The sequence below is a fragment of the Plutella xylostella genome, chromosome 22, assembly GCF_932276165.1.
Source record: "Plutella xylostella chromosome 22, ilPluXylo3.1, whole genome shotgun sequence".
In the NCBI taxonomy this organism is placed as follows: Eukaryota; Metazoa; Arthropoda; class Insecta; order Lepidoptera; family Plutellidae; genus Plutella; species Plutella xylostella.
Genome location: NC_064002.1, coordinates 9,151,166 through 9,174,003, shown reverse-complemented (window position 1 = coordinate 9,174,003; position 22,838 = coordinate 9,151,166). Strand labels below are relative to the sequence as shown.

General features: G+C 39.4%; 3 protein-coding genes across 3 annotated transcripts; 1 reads left to right on the top strand and 2 right to left on the bottom strand.

Annotated features, from left to right (window-relative positions):
• Positions 1 to 212: 212 nt before the first annotated feature.
• On the bottom strand, positions 213 to 2,789 carry LOC125490299. The gene is made up of 5 exons (XM_048629123.1): positions 2,169 to 2,789; positions 1,559 to 1,774; positions 1,191 to 1,265; positions 650 to 736; positions 213 to 550 (listed from the first exon to the last, which is right to left on the bottom strand). The coding sequence occupies exons 1-5, from the start codon at positions 2,218 to 2,220 to the stop codon at positions 213 to 215; spliced, it is 768 nt and encodes a 255-aa protein (XP_048485080.1). The 5' UTR covers positions 2,221 to 2,789.
• Positions 2,790 to 5,422: 2,633 nt separating this feature from the next.
• On the top strand, positions 5,423 to 20,038 carry LOC105389838 (X-linked retinitis pigmentosa GTPase regulator). Its single transcript, XM_048629021.1, has 8 exons — positions 5,423 to 5,553; positions 8,990 to 9,115; positions 14,570 to 14,725; positions 15,639 to 15,797; positions 16,218 to 16,370; positions 16,806 to 17,129; positions 17,949 to 19,109; positions 19,864 to 20,038. Exons 1-8 carry the CDS (start codon positions 5,535 to 5,537, stop codon positions 19,974 to 19,976), a joined length of 2,211 nt encoding a protein of 736 aa, XP_048484978.1. The 5' UTR covers positions 5,423 to 5,534; the 3' UTR covers positions 19,977 to 20,038.
• Positions 20,039 to 20,098: 60 nt separating this feature from the next.
• On the bottom strand, positions 20,099 to 22,777 carry LOC105389825 (eukaryotic translation initiation factor 4E). The gene is made up of 5 exons (XM_048629023.1): positions 22,619 to 22,777; positions 22,143 to 22,321; positions 21,828 to 22,005; positions 21,414 to 21,501; positions 20,099 to 20,930 (listed from the first exon to the last, which is right to left on the bottom strand). The coding sequence occupies exons 1-5, from the start codon at positions 22,646 to 22,648 to the stop codon at positions 20,773 to 20,775; spliced, it is 633 nt and encodes a 210-aa protein (XP_048484980.1). The 5' UTR covers positions 22,649 to 22,777; the 3' UTR covers positions 20,099 to 20,772.
• Between the last annotated feature and the right edge of the window lie 61 nt (positions 22,778 to 22,838).

Here is a 22,838-nt window from a genome sequence, read left to right as displayed (position 1 = left end):
AATTTTTCTCTTGCGTTCTGTGCCATTGTTTACAAATCCTGTTATTTCATCCCTCTTTCTATTAAGTTCGAAATGTGGGGTTATTGAAATTTCATCGAACAACACCATGCATAATTTGTCGTTTTCTGACATGCGTTCTACTCTCTTTTTCAATAGTAGGAATATTTTTTTATTTATCCCTGGCCTTAATCCCACAACTGAAATCAGTCTGCTTAAAGTGACAGGAGATGGCAGTATATTAATATTAATATTAATATTAATAGTAATATTTTTCTTAGCCATCTGTATGCTTTTGGGCCCTGCTTATACAGACTGAGTGCCATGATCTTCTCATTTCTTGAAAATCTCCTCCCCATTTTTGGTTTGCTTATTTCTCGAAACTGCATAATCGTAAATATGGCTGCGAGCGACGTGAATTTATTTAAAAAATTCTTAAATGTTTCGTTTTCTGAAAGCTTCATAGCTTTTTTCAGTCTGGTCACGTAACTATCCTTCTTGCATCGTAATGTCTGGATCTTCTTTTCCAAGTAGTTCCTTGTTGCTATGGGTACTGAAAATGTAAAAATATATTGTTGGATTTTAGTACTGTCTGTTGTTTAGTACATTCCAAACTACAATTATCACCACTAGTTTGTGGAAAAAAAATCACCTTTTTCATTTCTTGCAGAGTATCGCTTTTTAGGTACAGCTGTTGAAGTACTCGCAGTTACTGCTGGTTCTGTTGAAATCAATAAAGCTGCAAAACAAAACAATGAAACACAGGTTATTATTTTTAACTTTGTTGGTCACGTGACTATTTACTATGGAAAATATATATTTTTTCGCGAATTTCCAAATTCTGATTTCAGTTTCGGGCTTAGATGCTGCACATGTAGGTTTCGGCTTAGTATACCAATTTTGCAACACCCTGTATATAATATATATTTTATTGCAGGGATCAGAAGTAGATTGCAGTCTACTACTAGTTAGCTTGTCCACCCACTACAGAAACAAGATTGTCTAATCTTGGACCAACAGAGCGCCTATATCAGCTATTACAACACCCAGGCTTGCTGCTCCAGTTTATTCGGGAGCTAGCCTGGCTGAAATTAAGGGGACATGTACAAAGGTACAGGAACTTCGCCCCCTCTCAGAATAGAATAGAATAGAATAGTATACTTGCAGTAACTAGGTACTTTACTTAAACTTACCTTCAGATGTGGACGGTGCAGTATTGTCTGTAGCAAAATTGTTAATGTCTGACAATGGTCTTTTACGTGTCGAAACTGAAAAATAACAGAATTAGACTTTATTATAACTAATATATACCCATGCAATCATTTATGAGCAATAACCTTGAATTTCTAGTTGTCATTTATTTTATAACATACATTTTTGCAGATAGTTTTATGGAATGCTTTCAAGGTCTGTGCTTATAAAATATTTTGCAATTTATACCTATGATGAAGAATGTAAGTACATAATCAAGTACATAAGATATACAAAGGAGGCTGTTATTTACGTGATTTTGAATAAGATTTAATATTTTTCATTCGCTTATCAAAAATAATTGGTTTACCTTTGAGTAATAAAGTTGGGACTGCGTCAATAGTGAGTCTTGAACTCCAGGTATGATATTTGGATTCAAAATGTTGGTGACAAACTCTGGCATTTTTAAAAATATAATTGTCATCAAGCATAACTAAGTTTCCACCAATAGCATTGGTCCATTTTCGGAATCTCCCAGCATCCTTATCAGGATTGGGGAACCTATGTAAGGTACTGGTGGTTTCACCTGCAATAAAAACATTTATATTTAACCAGCATGACGGAGAGCCGTGGTGGCGTAATGGATAAGGCCTCGTCCTCTCAATCGAGAGGCTGTGGGTTCAAATCCTGGCCTGTACCAATGATATGGAGTTTATAGTTTAATGCCGCGCGGGATACTGGTTTCTACTCTTGGTTTCGCTTGAGCGTCGATGAACTACGAACGCGATCCATTACGGTATCGCCGAGTTGCTATGAATACGGTATCAGGTCCATTCTTTTGGCAACCGAGTTGTACATAGCTTGATAAGCCGCCACTAAGCACCAATCCTTCAGCTAGATTACATCAAACTTAATTTTACGACGGTAGACACAACACTCGTCCAAAGTCGGAACATTAATTAGTGAATATAGGTACTTACGTTTTTCATTCTGGTCACAACCAGGAATAAAACACTTATGTTTCGACGCCATAGTACAAAATCCAAATCAAAAGGCAAATCAAGGTCAATTATAGTACTCGCAAAGGTCAGAAGGTGAGGAGGCAAATCAGAGTCCACGAAAAAGCTAGAGTTGTCGATAAAAACACAAAAATCCGAAAAAGTTATTTGTATTATGGCGGCCGTAATAGCAAATAACGTTCCGTATTATGCACACATTGCGTGAATGACATATACACACTAAAATATTTTGTAGTATGCAAATTCTATATTTTTTAAACATATTGATGTATTAGTAATATAAATATATATGTAATGTTTTATTTTATTAAATTTTCGTGAATGACTAGATACTAAAATATTTAATAACTATTATAGCAGTTGAATTTGACGTAATATTTTGACTGTAAAGAAACGTACCATTGCCGGAGTTTTAATAATTACCAGTATTAAAAATAAATAATAGTAAAATAATGTTGCCAGATATTATTTGGACTCAATTATCATTATTATAATTCTCATTACAGCGCCAACTATAGATGTGCTCACAAACCAAAAATTAGAGCTTGAAAAATAAGAGTGACATTTTGTATTAGCTGAAAAGCCCATGAGAATGAATCGACCATTTTAAATTAACGACAGATAGGTTAAATACGTTCCTATACAGTTACTTCATATTGCGAGCTTATATTATTTGCTTATATATTTAATAATTGAAAATTACAAATTGAACAATTAGCTTACAAATATGAATAATTGTGAAAAAAAATCATATCCAAAATTACTGGTTATATTTCGTTTATACAAAATTTGTCATGGTTTCTATTTTACTAAAAGTTCATTCAAAATGTTTGTGCGTGGAATGGAACATTGTCTTGACACATAATTTACAGTGTTGCTATAATAAAAAAATATAAGCTCGGTGATACCACTGTAAAAAATTCAATTAGCGCCATCTGGTGAAACAGAAATAAACAAATTTAATTGAATATTTCTTCATACAAAACGCGTTGAATGAAGTGATAAGACCCTGGTCATGTTTCAGGTGATATCAGAGTCGGTCGATTTAATTTTACTCATTGCTTCTTTCAACAAAAAGGTCATGATCACTCAGTAAATCACGCTTGCACAATTTTCTTTCATGACTTTCCTTTTCGAATCACTTTGTATACCTTCATAGTATACTGATATACTTTACATACCTTAAGTTACTTATAAAACTTACTATTTTTAGGTAAGTACGACCACCAACAGTCCTAAAAGTTTATGGTCAATAAACTATACAACCTTTGATTAACGACTGCTTAGCACCGGTCTAGTTCAGTATCAGAGAACATTCACTAAGCTATGGTTCGTTGGCATTTGAATGTTTCACGCAATTCGCTCTTCCATTATGCATGGATGGAGACTTCGTGTTATCGGGCCGATTTTACATGTGCCATAGTTCAAGCACTTCTGAACTAAGGGTTCAAGACCAATTTATTTATACCTAAGGTCTTATAATATTTATAACTTATGGAGGGTAATCATCCTCTAGCACTAAAGCCTATCCAAGGTGCCGTGCCGGTAAGAAAGGTTGGAAAGAAGTTCCTATAGTGCCAAAAGCTCTGATAATAACAAGAAATAACTGTAAGTTGGTACTCGTATCTCGCTGTGACGTGTGCTGAAAAGGGCGACTGGCACTTCAATTGGAACTATAAATCTACACCTGTAAATAAGAGAAAGCAAACCGCAAGCAATAAGTAGGTACTATTAATTACCAATAAAGTCTCTGGAAGACATGGCACAACATTAAGTCATATTCTATTCTATTCAGAGAGGGGGTGAATTAAGTTTCTGTACGTGTCACTCTCAAGTGGAACCTTTGTACATATATATTATTATGTTGCGTGTGTTGGTCCAAGACGTCCTGTTATTATATTTACTTGAATAACAGGACGTCTTGGACCAACACTCTCACATAATTATCATCGAACTTCACAGGTAAGTTCGTTTGATTTATAATTATCCGCTTAATTTCACCTCAGCCAGCCTAGATATTAAGTAATATTTAAAGTAAAGGTTTTTTTGCTATGTGCATATTTTATCTGAATTTCTTCAACCTACTACATAAAAAAACATGTTTTCTACTCAATTTATACGGTGTCATTAACCTCTGAAGAAAGCTCTAGTCTAAGGTAGCTACAATAAAGTTTATTTATGTGATTTCACCGTTCAGCCCGCTGCCAAGAGGGCGCTTAATAAATAATTCCACCTCCATGGAGATCACTGAACTGTGCTGTAGTCAAATTTGAATTCCCATGTTTTTCCTGTGAAACCTAAGTTGGGTTGTTGTTACAGGATTGTTATAAGTTGGACGTGGCTGAATCGTGTTCTACTGTGTGTGTGTTGTGGACTGGTAGGTCGGGCTTGGCATAGAAATTGCGGACTTTATTTTTGGAAAGGTACTTGATTGACTTTTCCTGATGTAGACGTACATTAATTTATTTCTCATTTCCCATGTCAATTCACATAGGCGAGGTTTTTTTTTTATTTTAATTGGTAATTTAATATCCAATTGTGTTTCATAACAAGATCCAGGCCAGCAGTTAGACGAACGACGAAAGACGCATATAATCATAAAATCGATTAATGGGTCAAGGTATAGGCCGACCATTACGTTAAGAAATGATGAATGGTTTCATTTAAATGATTGCACTTTCTTCGAAGCAAGGGCACAACGCTTTTGCTGACCTTACTTGCGTTCACAAAAGACTTCTGTAACATTTTTATTTAGTTGAAATGAAACTGATGGAATACGCAAGTATCGTATGAGGACTTGTGAGATATGAATAGTGCGTTTCATATCTCACAAGTCCTATACGATACTAAAAAATACCTGCCTATTCATACTTTTTCAGTGTCCAGCAGTCGAACGATGCGTCTGGCTGCGATGATGATGGTAGGCAGATAGGTAGTGAAACGAAAGCAAAACTACCTGCCTACTTATTTAAATTTTATTTAAAAACTTGTAACTTTGTGACAAATGCCAAGTTGAATTTTCCTATGATTCGCGAGGGTGAAGCAGGTTTATTTGTACTGATGGCATGCGGTCATACGGTTGTATATAGTTCGATCCTGTGACCAGAACGCTTTGACCTGTGTCCATGGTTTCTTTCGCCCTTCTGTGATCTTGAATACATAGGGCATGTGAAGGGCAGGGGAGGTCCGGGTGGGCTGGTGGTAAATAGTGGTAGTTTGGTATGGGGGTGCCACGTGAGGTGGGCAGCGGTCAGTCTAGCCGGGGCGGGCGGTCGATGTGTGCGAGTGACTCCAACACAACTATTTGGATTTCGAACGCGAGACAACATGATAGATGACATACCAGGTGAGTTTTGTTTTGTTTTTAACTCGTTTGTAATTATAGCGCACGTAACTTTCTTTCCGGCCAGTATTTCAAGAGTTTGAGCTTTTAAAGTTTCATGAAAGTTTGCATTCCGTTTGTGTGACACGTTTTTATAGAAGTCACTTATTTGTTCTATTTTTAACCTGCAGTTTGAAATGAATGGATATTTATTGATCACTTAATTAGCTGGATAACTATTCAGTGTAAGCTTGTAGGTAATCTAGGTACTTTACTTAGTTTTAGGTTTTGTTTAATCATACATAATTATTTAGAGTAAGTAGGTATAGGGGGAATAGCCTTTGAACAGGAGCCTGATAACAAAGATAAGTACTTTTTATTAACATTGCCCCTCCTGTACCTTGGACGAAATTAACACAATCGTAAAGTCTAACGTACCATTGAGATTGTTAGTGTAGGTATATATTCATGTACTTAAATATATATAGGTTATGTATGTATTATTGCTTATTGCTAGTAAACATCGTTTTATTGTTGAATAATCTCACAGCGTTTCACCATCACATCGCGTCCCACGTTTGACTCCTTTTCGCCTCAACTGAAGAACTGGTGCTCCTCAACCAATCTACGTCCAGTCTATTATGTATTGAGAGTCAATCTCAATAAAACCATTTTGAAATACCAAAAAAATGGAAGTGTTAGACACCTTAGTATAATTTAACGAATAGGTAATCAAACAAAACCAAATTTATAAAATTACTATCCGTCTACTTCTATATTATTAAGTACTAGCTGTTCCCGCGAGCTTCGCTTCCCTTTAAAAAGTTTTCCCGTGGGAATTCCGGGATAAAAAGTAGCCTATGTTCTTTCTCAGGATCTAGACCATGTGTATACTAAATTTCATTTAAATCCGTTCAGTAGTTTTGGCGTGAAAGAGTAACAGACAGACAGACAGACAGACACAGTTACTTTCGCATTTATAATATTAGTTAGGATTAGGATTATAACCACCACTCACTATCACAAGAGCTACCAACAGCATAGCGATGCAGCGATCGAATAAATCTGGCCAAGCTTGTTTTGCAGCCGCGGAATTTACATAGAACAATAAGCGAGTTAGTGCCACATAATGTCAGGACTCACGCAAGCTGGAACGAGGACAAAGGGTAAATTCATTCATGTAGACATGCAGTGCTAGTTTTACTATGTAGGCCGTGTTCTTACACTTGCGCGATTAGATAAAGATCTTAGCAAAACCGACCCTATAGAGTAGGGTTTCTTAAACTTGTTGAAGTCGTGGAGCTCTTGTACGATTAAACCGATAAATTCTGCTGATTTCTGCTTCTTATTATGTCGACGACAAACGAATAAGATGTAAATCGCTGAATACATTTAAAATAGGTACGTTGACAGAATTAGGTCCATAATTCTATTCAATCTGCACCTCGTTATGACAACCTTCCGCGTGCAGTTGTGAGGGGCTGCGTGACATGATGTGAGGTACCAGCATCGCTTGTAGAGCTACACACAAGTTACCCACATTTTGTGCATTTGAGAAGTGGCAAGGCACCTTGTCCTTGTGACCAGACCCCTTAGCATGAATTTTCATCGTGAACGTAACGTGAAATTACTCGATGAATTTTGTAGGGAAATTTTAGTTCTGCTACCGACCGCCAGGGGCACTGTTCATATTTTCATACAAAATAACTCGATGAATTCTACTTCACGTTCACAATGAAAATTCATGCTAAGGGGTCTGGGTACAAAGTGGTTTTCAGGACTTCCGGTCGTCCAAGACCATTCATCAGACGGCAGCCGCCCCAGATTACTACGGCTATCCGATAAATGATAATCCAAAGAAAATTATATTATTTCCGACTTTTTAGGGTTTCTGTTTCATGTTTACTTTCTATAAAAACAGGTTACCTACCTATGTATTATAGAATTCATACATGAGCTTTCATTAAAAACTCATAGTTCCATATTTCTATTTCTACAGCTCGTCTAGACTTTCATACTAAGTTATAAAAATGAAAATTACAGACCTTTAATGTGGCCTAGCTCAGGTTGACGCACCCCCTTAGCTCACGATATCGGGTTATGTGTTATGGAAATGAGGTGCCATAATTATTAGCATTTATTAGGTACCTAGTAATATGTAATTAAACTATATCGTTGGCCAACCTACGTCATGTGTATTAAATAGATAGGTGTTGTTGTTTTGCGTTGTCTTTTAAATCCGTTCGAGATAAATTTTAAAAAATGAGTCAGTCAGAGTCAAAAGATAGAAGTCTAAAAAAATGCAGTAGTTTTCTTTACCAATACAGAATTAAATAAATAAATACAAAAGTGTATTCGTATGTTTCGTACACAGGAGTTTCGTGTAGAGAAGAGGTCCATAATTAAACAATGAGTAAGACACAACTTAGTCGGTATTTTGGGCGATAGGGATCTGAATTTATCAGATAAAGGCTTACAGAAGCCTTTATTTCAAGCCTCCAAGGTTACTCAAGAACGGAAGTTTCGTGCGTCCTAAAAATGTTAGTGAAAAATTGGCTTTTTACCCAGAAATCTTTATACAGGTGACGTAATCCTAGTAAAGAAGTAACCAAGTAAGTATGTATAAAGCTAGGTCCTAAATTATACCCCCATAATCATTATGTTTTCTTTTGACGTCAGACTTTTTTCAGGCAGTTTTATAAAAGGCGGTCCCAAAAGATCTCAATTTCCATTTAGAATAACTAATTACTTAGCTTGATTGTATCGTCTAGCCACAAAAATAATTAACAATGTAATAAAAGGGTAAAATATGAGTAATCAGACTATATAAATGAAAACTTGTAAGCTCAAATTATGATACTTTTCACATACTTATAAGAAAATCTTTCAGCACTCAGTATAAAAATGCAACATCCAATAAACGCACAGAAACTAAACTATTCTAGTTTCATATCTTACATCTCTCAACTGTCCCATTGCTAATGCGCCTGAAGTTTAGTCGAAGCGATATGCAAATTACGCCATTAAGACGTCCTTTGATTTGATATTATGTGATTAGGTATAATTGATCGTCGATACTGGTCGTTATTGCTTGCCACTGTCCACCAGTGGCAACCGGCAGTGCGCTCAGTGTTGTCTACTTAAGTCAATACGAATTCGTTAGGAAAGTCACTGGAATTTGTATGCGTTTTATTAGTTTCTAACGACACCAACAGGGGAGCAGCGACTTGAGTTGGCAGCACTTCTCACAGGCCTACAGGCTCAAACGCACATTAAATCCTCTATTAACAGAAAAATAATAAAAATACTTACGTATAGTATTCATCAGTTGCACAAGTAAATAAAGAATTTACACTGTTACCTAAACTAGGCTCATCACCTGTGCTATAGATAACAACATTACAGCTTCTTAGTTTGCAAGCAGACAACATCTTCAACTTATAACACCTCTCTCCCACAGACACGGGCGCGGTGTTCACGTTCGGGCGGTCGCACTTCGCGGAGGACGAGCCGAGCCACTTCTTTATCAAGAGCGACCCCGTGGTGGCCATCTCCTGTGGGGACGACCACAGCGCCGTCATATGCCGTGAGTTCAGTGCTATATTGAATTACGAAGGCTGGTTTTACAGGAAATGTACAAATTGTGTATATTAGACTGAGCGCAAAAATGAGCATCCTAAACCGAACCCAGTCGGCAGAGAACAATTTTACTACTCAGGACACAGCTTTAATAATATCATAATACATAAATACTAATGTACAAATATTCGGGTTAGGTAGATATGCATTGCGTTATTTTATTTTGTCCAGTTTTGAGATTGAGTTTTTTTTGCATATTTAAGACCTAGAATATATTAATAATAATAATAATAAATTTCTTTATTAGATTCGAAAAAGAGTACCTACAAGTTAGTAAAACTAAGATCCCTAGCTCCCCCACTAGGATACCCTGTGTTGGGGGCGCCAGTCTCTTTCGTTCTTAATACATAGTAACAGTTAAATAAGATATAAGTGAGACTTATCAAAGAAATAAAAAAGCAATACTGTAGGTAACTTAGAGTTGTACATAGTTTTTGTATCTTATCATCTTAATTTATAGTTATTATTTGATGTTTGAGTATGGGTTTTGTGTGTGTGTGTGTGTGTGTGTGTGTGTGTATGTGTGTATGTGTATATGTATGTATGTATGTATGTATGTGTGTGTGTGTGTGTGTATGTGTGTGTGTGTGTGTGTGTGTGTGTGTGTGTGTGTGTGTGTGTGTGTGTGTGGGAGAGAGAGAGTGTATATGTGTGTGCGAGTTACAGAGAGTGCGTGAGTGTGAGTATGTGAGAAGAGTTTGAATATATTAGTGCATGTAAAGTATATGTAATGTACGTTTGAGTTTGAGGGTGTGTTTATTACTGTGCGTGGGGATAATGAATTGAAAGATTCACTTTAGAGGAACAAGAATTCGTTCAGTTTCTATGGTACCTTAGGACAGTCGACAAAATGTATAACTGCCTGACATTGAGCACTTCACAGTCATGGTACAAATGCTCGGTCGGATATCTAAAAGGCTTCCTATATGCCACCTTCAGAACGAAACGTTGAGCACGTTCAGCAGCTATCATGTAACTAACTCCAGCACCGCCCCACACTACTATGCAATACGTTAAGATGGATTGGACTAAAGCAGTATACGTAAGCCGGATAAGGTCTTTGTTAGCTATCATTTTAAGTTGCTTGAAGCAGAAGGTAAGTTTTCGTATCCGTCCTCGCACTGCCTCAATTTGTTTGTCCCAGACGAGTCTATCATCCAGCACCACACCCAGGTATTTTAAGTAGGAGACTCTTTCTAGTTGAGGGCAATTGCAAGGCGAACCGGCTCTGTCGTGGCTACATTGGTGGATTTTAATATTTATAGTTTTAGTAGGGGCTGTCCGCTCTGTTATGTGAAAAGCTAGGTATTTGGTCTTGGTAGCATTGAGTGTCAGCAGGTTACACTGGAGCCAAGTTGCAATCCGTCGCATACCCAATTCAGCTAAGGCAACGACATCTTCCCATGAGTGCCCATGAAATATAACAGCCGTGTCGTCAGCAAATGAAAATGTTGTAGCATTTGGGAGACTGATTTGGTTGAGGTCGTTGATGTAGAGGAGGAAGAGAGTTGGACCTAGCACACTGCCCTGTGGTACTCCAAAATCTATCGTTTTAAGTTCGCTGAAGGTGTTGTTTATGCCGATTCTTTGCTTCCTATCCGAGAGGTATGATCTGAACCAGTCCAGTGCTAAACCTTGGATTCCATAGGATGCCATTTTTTTTAGTAGAATTGGTCGAGACACAGTGTCGAATGCCTTGGCGAGGTCAAGGAAGACGCCAACGCACCTTTCACCTGCGTCCAATTTCTTAGCGACATGATCTACTAGGTTGGCTACAGCGTCTTCCGTTGACCTTCCTCGACGGAACCCAAATTGGTGATCATGTAGGAGTGATTCTTTTTCTAGAAACCTCAGCAACTGGTTGTTAACGACTTTCTCGAGGATCTTAGACAAGGACGTAAGTAGAGAAATCGGCCTATAATTGGTCACATCATTCTTGTCTCCAGACTTATATATTGGACATACGTTGGCCATCTTTAGATTAGCAGGCACCACACCAGTAGAGATACTGAGGTTTATTATGAAAGCTATTGGTCTAGACAAATAGCATGAACAAGTCTTAAGCAACCTATTAGATACATTATCCCATCCAGGAGCAGAGTTAAGTTTCAGGTTACTTATGATCTTTTCAACTTCGACATGATCAGTGGGACCTAAGAAAAACGATTTGGTTGAAGAAGATTTGATGTTAATATTATTGGCGAGCTCATGTTCTGTAATGTTATTAATTTTTAATATTTTGTCTGCTAAATCTTGGCCAATAGTTGAAAAATAAGAATTAACTTTGTTAAGCGAATCTTGTTGATTGTCACATATGTTGAGTAGGTTTGTATTGGGCATATTAGAACGTTTTAGATGGCAGATCGATTTTATTGCCTTCCATGTTTTCTTACTATCTCCCTTACACTGTTGAAGCAATTTCTCGTCATATGCATTCTTAAGGTTTTGAAGTAAGTTGTTGCAAAAGTTCCTATACATTTTATATTTAGTTTTAATTTCATCGTTACTTGATTTTTTTCTTGCTTTGGAGTGAAGCTCATTTCTTTTTTTGATGCATTTAAGTAAGCCATTTGTTATCCACGGTTGTCTGATGAACTTGGAGTTTCTGATCTCGGTGTGTGAAGTATGTTTTTCAATTAGTATGTTTAATTTTTTGGTTAATACATTTTCAGCAAGAGCGGCATCTGTGTGACTATACAAGTCCTCCCAGTCTATAGTGGAAATATCAGTCGCGAGATTGTCATAATTGAATTTAGTCATTGTTTTGGTCAAGCCACCATGTTTTACAGGTCCCTTGTCAATGCCAAGTATGATAGAATCATGATCGGTTATGCTAGAACCACAGACAACAGCAGTGCATTCCCGTCGTGTTTTGACTAAAAAGTGATCTAAGCAAGTCTTCCCATGAGTAGGGATGGTGTGACTTGGTACAAATCCATAATGCCCAGCCATGTTTAGATAGTGTTCCGCCCTTGCATCCGTACTATCCTCACATATATTCAGGTTCATATCACCAGCTATGACTACGGTTTCAGTGGACACGCTTTTAATTAAGGATTCGAGCGATGATACAAATGCATCAGTGCAGCATATCGATGGAGATCTATAAATAGCTATAATCGTTAGTTCCTGGTTAATCTGTATTGTAAGACAATTAGCACCTTTAAAGGAGGGTTCGACAATATTTAGGTTTATGTCATTTTTTGCAAAAATTACAATCCCGTCATTTTGATTTTGGTAAAGATAAGATTTATAGAAGTTGTAATGTGTTATACTTAGGTCAGAAGTGTTGTCATTTAACCAGCATTCAGTAAGTACTATAACATCAGGGAGGAATTTGAGTCTTGATAGGAAAAATGTAAAGTTCAAGAAGTTTTTGTTTATGCTACGAATGTTTTGTGCAAGAATGGTGTACTTGTTTTTAATATTCCCAAGTTTTTCGAGACAAGTTTCTGCTCCAACGGTGAAAGTATTAGGTATTAATACGGTTTCATCAATTTCAATTTGTAATGCTGTTTTATCCATTAAGTACCGTAATAGGAAGTCCAATAGAATAAACAGATAATTATGCTACAGTACTCAAAGCATATTACAATCATATTATGTTTAATATTGTAATGCTCGTATGACGAGTGGTGCCTGTATATTTGCGGATGTGCACTTTGTTGAAGTGTGAGATGCGATTTGGTATAAAGGGAAGGATGTGTGTGTGTGTGTTCGGGGATGATATTCGGTGTGAGTGACTGGTTAATGTCAGTGTGGAGTTGAGGTTTTGTGTGAAGTGTAGGATGAGTGTTTGTGGTGTGAGTAGAGCATAAGTTGAAAGTAATTTTATATAACAAAACAAGTTTTATGCATGCAAGTAGGTATATAGACAACATCTTAACTAAGTTATGTGAGTACGGTAGTGAATACATCATAGTAGCCTTAAGTATAATTAGTGGTAGATACAAACTCAAACTGTGCAGAAGTAGTCATTTTAGTTCTTCGAGTTTCCCTTCATGTGCAATTAGAATGTAGGGGTCGCCAGACTTTTTGCGCAGGTAGACAAGACCATTGCTGGTCCAGCAGAAGTCGTAACTATGAGTTTTAGCAAAGTCCCGGGCGAGGTAATGGATCCGTTTAGCTCTAGCTGTCAAGCACTCAGATATGTAGATTGGGGTCACGTTACCTGTCAGCCCCAAGTGAGTACTGTTCAGTTGATCACTTCCAGATCTGTTCCATTTCTTTGCACTTTCCAGAAAGCACGACTTCAATAAGGTGTTTGATACTTCAAATATCACAGAGGAGACATCTTTATTAGCTTTGTTGTTGATCCGGTACACATCTCGCAGGTCGCGATTCCCAGTTTGGCGCTCAGTGTATGAATCATATTAAACAGGTCGTTGAGCTTCTCATTTTTTATCTTAGGTAGGTACATTGCGGATTTCAATGCATGACTTTCTCATGATCCTCTCCATGTTCTCACATTTGCTGTCAAGCAAAGAAATTTCCTTCGAGATTACTTTCCTATTGTCTTCCAACTTATCAATTTTGTCCTCCAGTGCAGTCAGTTGATTAGTTACGAATGAAATGGACTTTTCAATGGCTTGGTTAGTTTCTTGGGAACTTGTCGACATGCATTTTATCTCTCTGACATCCTTTTCTATAGTTTCAATTCTGTGCAGCAGTTTTAATTCGAGTGAGGCAAATAATTTTTGCAGCTCACACTGCATTGATGTTGAACTATCACGTTCGTCCCCCGATAGCCGACGTCTCTTATCACAGCGCAGGTTTTCGCTAGTCGGCAAATCAGGATTAGAAGCGGACATCGAGATGTTAATCTGTGGGGGTGTCCTAGTCAGTTTAGACATAGTGAACAAAGTTGTTTACCTCAGGTGATTAAGACGGTTTAGTAGGCAGTAGGCAGCGATACCAAGAAATGGAATGCAGCGACTTCGTAGCAGTAGCGTAGCGGCGTATTTTTTATGGATTAACAAATATCTGCCCTGTCCAGTAATCGACCCTGGTGCTTTTCTGTCGTGGTGTTGCTGCAACATTTGATCGCCACCTTAGATTTAACATTAGATAAAAAAAAGATTCCTGTACAAAGTCTACAATAGGAAAATTCTGCTACGAAAGCTCGTGACCTCGTAGCACATATTTGTAGCACTCGTCGTAGCAATTCCGTAGCGCTGTAGCAATTATGTAAACAACCAATATTATTGATCGTTTCAGTTTAGATAACCCATTGACTTTTCAGCTGTTCAATATATAATATAACCATAACCAATGCTTTGTTAAGGTGTAATGCGACGACTTGCCTAAATATACAGAGGGTTTAAAAGTGTACATATAGACTGTACTACTGACGAAAGAGGTTGACTCAGGAGTCATTCTTACAATATGTCTGCTTCTCCAGAGAACGGGCGCGTGTTCGTGTTCGGCGGCAACTCGTGGGGGCAGCTGGGGCTCGGCCACCGCGACGAGGTGGCGCGGCCCAGCTGCGTCAAGTGGCTCAAGCCGCAGCGCGCGCTGTTCGTCGCTTGCGGGCGGGCGCATACTGTATTTGTTACTGGTATGAGGGTTTTATTAATACCTATATAAGGCGCGAATTGCACAGGAAAGGCATAAGGCGAAGGCGCGGCGCTGGCAGCTGCGTCAAGTGGCTCAAGCCGCAGCGCGCGCTGTTCGTGGCTTGCGGCCGGGCGCATACTGTGTTTGTTACTGGTATGTGGGTTTTATTAATATCTATATAAGACGCGAATTGCACAGAAAGGCATAAGGCAAGCGGCGATGAAACGACGTGCCTGTGCCTCCTACATAGTACTTACCTACATTTTGTATTAAAACGTTTAGAAGCGGCAAGAAGCCTGCGCCGCGCCTTCGCCTTATACCTTTTCTGTTTAATTGGCGCCTCATGATGTCAACCGGAGAGCGGGCGCGTGTTCGTGTTCGGCGGCAACTCGTGGGGGCAGCTGGGGCTCGGCCACCGCGACGAGGTGGCGCGGCCCAGCTGCGTCAAGTGGCTCAAGCCGCAGCGGGCACTGTTCGTGGCTTGTGGACGAGCGCATACCGTGTTTGTTACTGGTATGAAGGTTTTATTTTTAAATGTAGTAGGAGTAACTTTCAAATGAGGCGAGTATGAGGGGAAATAAATAACGGTGCGATGTTGCTACTAAGCAGACCTACAGAGACATTGTCCCACCGTTAATTTTGCAAATTCAAGAACAAATGTTACTGGAATGACGATTTGTGTCACCTCACTCACCTTATACCGTCAGCCGGTATGAAGCCACCGTCTTGCATACCGGCATGATGGTGACTAAAGAGACACCCTATAAATTACGTAGATTAAAAGGTAGTTCTTAAATATTTAATTAGAATGTGATGGATCCGTGTTATCAAAACCCTTTCTACCCACTAACCCCCTCACCATCACCTCTTCTGCCCATACCTACCATACCTTCTCACCCTGCTAACCCCCGCAGATTCCCACGCTATCTACACGGTGGGATGCAACTCGGAGGGCCAGCTGGGCACCGGCAGCACCGAGTCCCACTCAATGCCGCAGTGCGTGGAGCTGCCGTGTGAGGACGCCAGGGTCAAGCAGGTGTCCGCCGGGAGCAACCACACCGCTATATTGACAGGTAGAAGGTTGATTATTGGCTTGAGGTTTTGTAACTTTTGAGGGAGAAAATTAGGAAGCGAAGATTACCATCATTCAATAAACAATCCTTTGGATTACAGTCTATTTGGGACCAAATAAATTTTAATGGTACCTATACTACCTATACAACATATTTTACATGGTTTTCTTCATTAAACGAAGGATATAAATACGTAGGTCATGTGGGCACCTTCACCGATTAGTGATCTCGACTGGCAACCTCGTCTACTCCAACTGTGATGGGTTTTTCAGCCTCTATGACCAGGCCAATGACACTTCAGAAGATTTAACAGCTAATAACTCGCCTTCGTCTTTATAAATACTTGTGATAATAAAAACCTATCTATTGAATAATAATCTTTTAACTAGTAGATACTACAGCAAACCCTAACCCCTGCAGAAAGCGGTCGCGTGTTCGTGTGCGGCTCCAACAGCGAGGGGCAGCTGGGGCTGGGTGAAGACACGCGCAGCTGCCTGCAGCTCACCGAGCTCGCCTTCATGGAGACCATCGCCTACGTCGAGTGCGGGTACTACCACACCGTCTTCATCACCAGTAAGTGCTGGAGTTGGTGCAGTAAAAGGACACCATTTAAATCTGTATTGAAGATGTTGTTTTTTTATCCGTCGTATACAGTAGATAGGTATACCTACCAGTACCCGACATGTATACCTACTGGTCCAGGTGGTATAGTTATAGGAGATTCGAGTGTTTGTTTCTTTGTGGAAGTTTGTTCCGTAAAGTTCTGTTCGATCAGTTTAGTAGGGTGTAAGGTTTATTTTTAGTGCCTTTGTAATACTCGTACTAACTAATATTGTAATAATAAAGTTGGTCAGAATAACCTAATTGAATACTTAAAAGATCTATGAATAAAATTTTTGCTACTGTCTGTACCTACCTACCCAAATTAGTCTCCCTTTTTAACAATGTAGAACTCTGAGCAGACTGTAAGTATATTAAGTACCTACAAAAGTCTATTTTCCTTAATAGGCAAAGGCGCGGTGTTCGTGACTGGCGAGAATGAGGGCCAGAAACTGGGCACCCAAAACACTGCGAGCAACATTTACGTGCCGGAAGTTCTCCCATTAGACATCCCTATCAAAGACGCGTGTTGCGGCGCGAACCACACCTTTCTACTGTCTATGGATGAGAGCAAGATATTGGCTTTTGGGTCGAACGAGAAGGGACAACTGGGATTGCCCAAGGAGGTGGAAAACGTGGTCGAGCCCACCGAGATCGACATGGACAAGATGTTCGATGGGTTTCAACTGAAGCTGGTGGCTTGTGGAGCGATGCACACGGCTTTTGTTACTGGTGAGATTTACCTACATTATTTTAGGTATCTTTTACTTTTGTATATCAAAGTAACTAGATAAGTAGGTACACAGTAGTTAGTTATACCCACACAGTAGGTAGTTATACCATTTGGCTGACGAGGTGCCTAAAAACTTACCGTGTAAGCATTTAGGTACTCGTGGAGTTTTAGATATCCGATAATGTTTACCGTTTTCAAAGTCAAGGCTGAATAATTTCGTATGTAACTACAGGCAGTAGTTACAATGTTCGTTAGTGGTAGGTAGTAGTTAGGTATTGCTTCAGGGGCTAGGTACATAGACTTAGGTGCTATCAAAGCGAGCGTGTGAAGCCCTGGAGAGTGTAGGGGTAAGCTATAATTTTAGAGACCTTGGGCACGTGGGTTGCCCTCATGAGCCGCCACTTACCATACATACACACATTTACGTTGGTACAACTACACCACAACAAAAACACCTATTATTTAGTCATTACTACTGAATCGATTACCCAGCGTTACGTGCCACAAATAGGACATTACTTTCACACCCTGTAGAACCCTCGTCTAGCGCGCACGTTATTTGGGTAGAACAATAAAATTCAAATATCAATTCACGAACGAGTCAAACGACCCATACCAATTACGTATTCAAATGTAGGTACTTTAACCCGTCAAGCTGTAGTAACAAATTGTCGCTGGAGGAGAGCGAGCGTCGACCGCGCCGCCCGTGGCGTGCTAGTACCCGCCCGGTTCACCAGCCTCTCGCACGCCTGTGCCGTGTACCCACTTTACAATCGAATTAGTTACATAACTTGAACTCTTTTGTTTTAAATTTTCAGACAACGGACTGCTATACACTTGCGGCGAGGCGCGACACAATAAGCTCTGTTTGGACGACGTCGACGACGCTAACAATGCTAACGACACTCTGCCCAATCAATACTTGCCGAAGCGGGTCACTTCTATGAATGGATTTATAGTTGACAACGTTGCTTGCGGCGGCTGCCACACTCTGCTCTCGGCCACGAAGGGATCCAACGCGGATTTCACGAACAACGACTTCAACGTCGTCAGCGAACAGGAGAGACAAGGGACAGTCACGGAGCTACCGCCATTACAGAAGATACCCGCCGCACTGACCACCACGGATATTCCACACACAGTGGAGGACATCGCCAACTCTAACATTGAAGCCGGCACCAACAACACAGATGGGATGAACGGGAACCCATCAGCTCCGGAAGAGAACACTTCGATTGATTCCCTAGAAGCCAATGTCAGTGGCTCTCACATAGTGAACATTAATGAGCTTGAAATGGACAGCAATACGCCTGACATGGTCCCCGATCTGAAAGACGAAGATTCAACATTACCGGATGAAAAGCAGGACATGGATATCATTGACGAGATGAATAAAGTAGCTAACGATACTATGGCAAAAGTTGAAATGGGAGTTCAAGACATGAAACAAGCTGCATCAGACAAAATGGAAGATGCAAAAGAAATGATTGAGGATGCGAAGGAAAAGATCGATGACGCTAAAGATAAAATGGAATCGGCAGCCGAGGATATCATGAAGAAAGCTGCCGCTTTAGACCCCAGTCATAAACTAGAAGAAATAAAATCTCTCGGCCTCCCAGATAAAGCAATAGAGATCGCTAATTCACCACCTCCAAAATCCCCAATCATACAAGATTTGTTACACGTTCCAGACTTATCACACATGGGCATGGACAGCGATGATGGGCAGAAGAGTGAAACTGGTCAATCTGAGAATGAAACCATACCGTGTGGGTCCGACAAGTCGAGCCCTCAAGCTGGGAAGACGAAGACTCAGGCAGTATTACCCATAGTGAGGAGCGATGGCACGATGGAAGCCATGGAGGAATCAGACGTGGTGGTTAAAGAAAAGGGAAGGTTTGCCCGCATTTTCCAGTCCCTCAAAGATAAAGAAAATTCGTGTATGAGTAAAGGGAAAGTTATCGAAGAGAGTGTGCAAGGTAAGTGAATTGACTGATTCAATAACATTATTACCACGGGGCTTAGTGTAGGTTTTTCAGTACCGATCGAGTAGTGAAACCCCCTTTTCCCACTATGTAGTCTGTTCTTCTTCTTCTTCAGGTGCCATCTACTATCGTAGGTCGGCTATCATTATGGCCACTTGGGCCCGGGAAGTGGACATATTGAACCATTCGGCGAGGTTATGTAGTCTGTCGGGACGATTTTTTATCAGATGAGCATTTTATAATATATGTCATATGGCATATTAAATCGGTGTCCGACAAGAGTGTGAAAAGCTTCATACAATTTTCCGCCGCTACTACAAACACAATAAAAATCGTCTCAGCAGACGACATATTGGGAATGGGGGTAATACAAAATTGTATGGCGCGGAGCTAGTGCAGCTAATTACCGCTAGGTGGCACCTCTCACGCACCATACAAATTCACATTTACTTGCCGCTTCTCGAACGGTGTAAAAACTCGAACTCCCCATACTGTGAACGCTTCATCTAATCGTTCATCTTCTTTTTTAACCGACTTCGAAACGAAGGAGGTTTTCAATTTGTCTGTCAGTATTTAACCGGTTGAATCCCGTGAAATCAGACACTATCAAAATCTATTGTCTCGCGCGATATCGCCCTTTTGGGAGCTCACTCACAGGTAAAAGAAACTATCAGATAACGACTTCACAAATGAAATAAACTATAGTTAGTTTATAATCTATATAACACACATGTTTTTGTGTTTTCAGAAACAGTACAAAAGGGAATAACATCGGCTGAGGAAACCGTTCACAAAGTAGAGGAGACCGTAGAAACCGAAATAAGAAATCACACTAATTCTCGAACCTGCACAATATTATAAGGGAATATTTCGTCTTCCCCATCATCTAGTCTTATTAATAAAGTTTTTATCGTAACCTACCATACCGTGGTTTCGTTAAATCAAAGAACCTTATAGACCTAGTAAGTATAATTAAAAGACAATTTATTTAGTACTTTTTTATCATACCAAAATATCCTTTAACTGTATGGACACAGAACAGATTTCACATAATGCTGGGCTACCAGTGAAGATTATGCTAGCGATCCGACATAATGTAGCGACAGTTTTATTAGTTGAATGTTAAGCACGAGATAATGTAAAATATACATAGTGCATTGTAGCGTTAATAGTAATAGTACACCATAATGATATTATTACTGTGAAATGTAGTTTTTCCTTCAACGTCGCTGGCAAAAGCCTCGGGTATAAGTAAATACAAACTTACAACTATGTGACCATAACAACAACCACCATACTCAAGCACAGCTTTAGTATAAAATCAGACTTTGTTTTACAAGAAAATGTCCACAAAGACAAGTTCATTACAAAAGCAACATGTTGAAGAAATAAACTCTTATTTCAAGACAAACATCAACCTAAAGAATACTACTTCTGTTAAATAAAAACTTTAAATAACTATAGTTTGTGTGGCGAAGATGCTTGGACTCACCTCAAGATTATTTGGCAGCTTCTTAACACGCTAAAAGTTGCCCAACCATCATAAAGAGGTTTAAACTATTTAAAAAAATCACTTAACCAAATATATTAAAGAAAAGGTTGCCGGGAGACACCCTCGTCACACAGAATGGGTATACATAATATAATTTCGTGAAACTTAGACGGAGTACAGATTCTTGGTCTGGGAGCTGTGCTTGACCATGGTGTCCCTGTGCACCTGGAAGCCAATCTTCCCGTGGATGCCGAGCTGGTCCTTCAGCTTCCTGCCGATCTCCAGAGTTCCGTGCTGTTTGGACGCATCAGCGGTCCAGATACCTGCAAATTAATTTCATGCAACACATTGTATGAACCAGCTTTTGAGACCTAATGTTATAAAATATATACCTACATTATAAGTAAATGAGGGGATTATGAACTTTGGTCATACTGTATTTAAAATTAAGCCCATCCTTAAAAGTTAATCAGGAAGACATAAGAATATATTTGATTAAATATATAAATGATTGAAAGTATAGACTGAAAGAAACTCTTATTTTCACAAAACCAAGTCCTACTATCTGCAACAGACAGGAACTGCCAAAGGTTGGACATGGCTGGCTGAGGTAGGATAGCTGTGGCTCTGGTGCTCTTTGGAAGTTGATGATGGCTACTTACTCAAATCCAACATTGTTTCATAGTAGTATTTCTTTACATGGTGACAGGATAATAATAATGTGTGGGGACATCTCACACAGGATGGCTACATGTATTTCAGATACCTGGTTTTGGCTATAATCAATCATGAATAACTTTACTCACCAATTTTGTCAAACTTTTGCCTTATGTTTACTACAGCCCCACAGATTTCCTCAGCATGGTCGAAGTTTTCGCCAATCAATAGGAGAACCTAAAAAGTATGATGTTTTCAGTAATCACATAGACAGATATGGGAGAAAGAGCCATATAATTATTTCAATCATGGATATAAATTAAGACTGCAGTAACATTGTTTTTTCCTGATGAAATATTTTTAAAAAACAACAGTGTTTGTGACCCTTATGAATCTATGGATGGAGTATTTTAATGCCCTCTAGAACTATCTGATACCATCTAAGATGCCTGTATGGATTTGTGATCTTAGCAACATAAAGGGCTTCTAAAACAGTCTGTTCAATTATAATAATCTTTAATTTAACTGGAGTTTAGGTAGACAAATCTTGAAGTATAACTTACCACATCCAGCCAGAATCGGTCAAGATCAGAGTTTCGTTGTTTCTTCTCAAGATTGATCAGCCATCGGCCCCCCATTTTGTTAGCATCATCTTCCCACATGGGCCGGATTCCTTGCTTGAACACGGCATAGTCGTGACCTTGACGGAGCTCAGACGGTAGCTTGATGTGGTGGTACAACCTGCAATATCAAATAGATAACTGCAATGAGTCACTGCGCCAACATTGTGTAACAGCTCATTATAATTAACTGCACAAACAATCACTAGTTTCTTTTATGATGCAAGTAACTCACGCAATGCGATTCATTATGTTTACCTCCAGAAATCTTCAACGGTATCGAATGTAGTCAGCTCAATAAGGTTTTCTTCCCAGGTCTTGTTTCTGTCATTGTCGTAGAACCAGAGGCTCCAGGTATTCTGCAGCGGGTGCTTGATCAGGAACTCCGGCGGGATCTCGGCATTGGCGGTGGACTTCACGTCAGTAGTGGCAGAGCCCTTGAATACACAAGTCATAATTTACTAAACCTAACCTAAAAACTGAATGTATAACAACAAACTTATTAAAGTTTTAACAATTAGAACTCCTGAGCCGGCAGGGAACTAATTATTGTTTTAATTTAGATTATTAGGAAGGAAGGAACAATAAGATCCGGCGATCGTGAAACAAATGCTAAGGTGAAAGTTGGTAGAGCCACATCAGCACAGCGGTGTTAAGAAATGAAGGTATTGGTAGGAAACATTTTAAATATGAAGGTGGATTCAAAATCACGATAAACAAAACATTCTACCCACTTCTACGTCCTCAGTATTATTTCCAGCCATGTCACAAAAATCTCACGATAAGAATTTTTTGGGAAAGAGACAGCTCCCAGGGCTGCCAACTTTACCAGCCCAACCAATGTTACTTTTTAATTTGTTATTGTTTATGGTTTGTTTTATGCACACTCCACACATTCACACAATACAACTTCTTCGGCTGTCTTCATCACCTTCTAAACTCGTCGGTGCCATC

Excerpts from the sequence above, each read along its gene's own strand:
- LOC105389838 (XM_048629021.1), top strand. Across the intron at positions 15,798-16,217 it reads CCACACCGCTATATTGACAG|AAAGCGGTCGCGTGTTCGTG; the intron begins GTAGAAGGTTGA and ends TAACCCCTGCAG. Across the intron at positions 19,110-19,863 it reads TATCGAAGAGAGTGTGCAAG|AAACAGTACAAAAGGGAATA; the intron begins GTAAGTGAATTG and ends TTGTGTTTTCAG.
- LOC125490299 (XM_048629123.1), bottom strand. The coding sequence starts at position 2,220 with ATGGCGTCGAAACATAAGTGTTTTATTCCTGGTTGTGACCAGAATGAA. Across the intron at positions 1,775-2,168 it reads TTGTGACCAGAATGAAAAAC|GTGAAACCACCAGTACCTTA; the intron begins GTAAGTACCTAT and ends TTTTTATTGCAG. Across the intron at positions 737-1,190 it reads TGCACCGTCCACATCTGAAG|CTTTATTGATTTCAACAGAA; the intron begins GTAAGTTTAAGT and ends TTTGTTTTGCAG.
- LOC105389825 (XM_048629023.1), bottom strand. The coding sequence starts at position 22,648 with ATGGCTGGAAATAATACTGAGGACGTAGAA. Across the intron at positions 22,322-22,618 it reads ATAATACTGAGGACGTAGAA|GGCTCTGCCACTACTGACGT; the intron begins GTGGGTAGAATG and ends TGTGTATTCAAG. Across the intron at positions 20,931-21,413 it reads GCAAAAGTTTGACAAAATTG|GTATCTGGACCGCTGATGCG; the intron begins GTGAGTAAAGTT and ends ATTAATTTGCAG.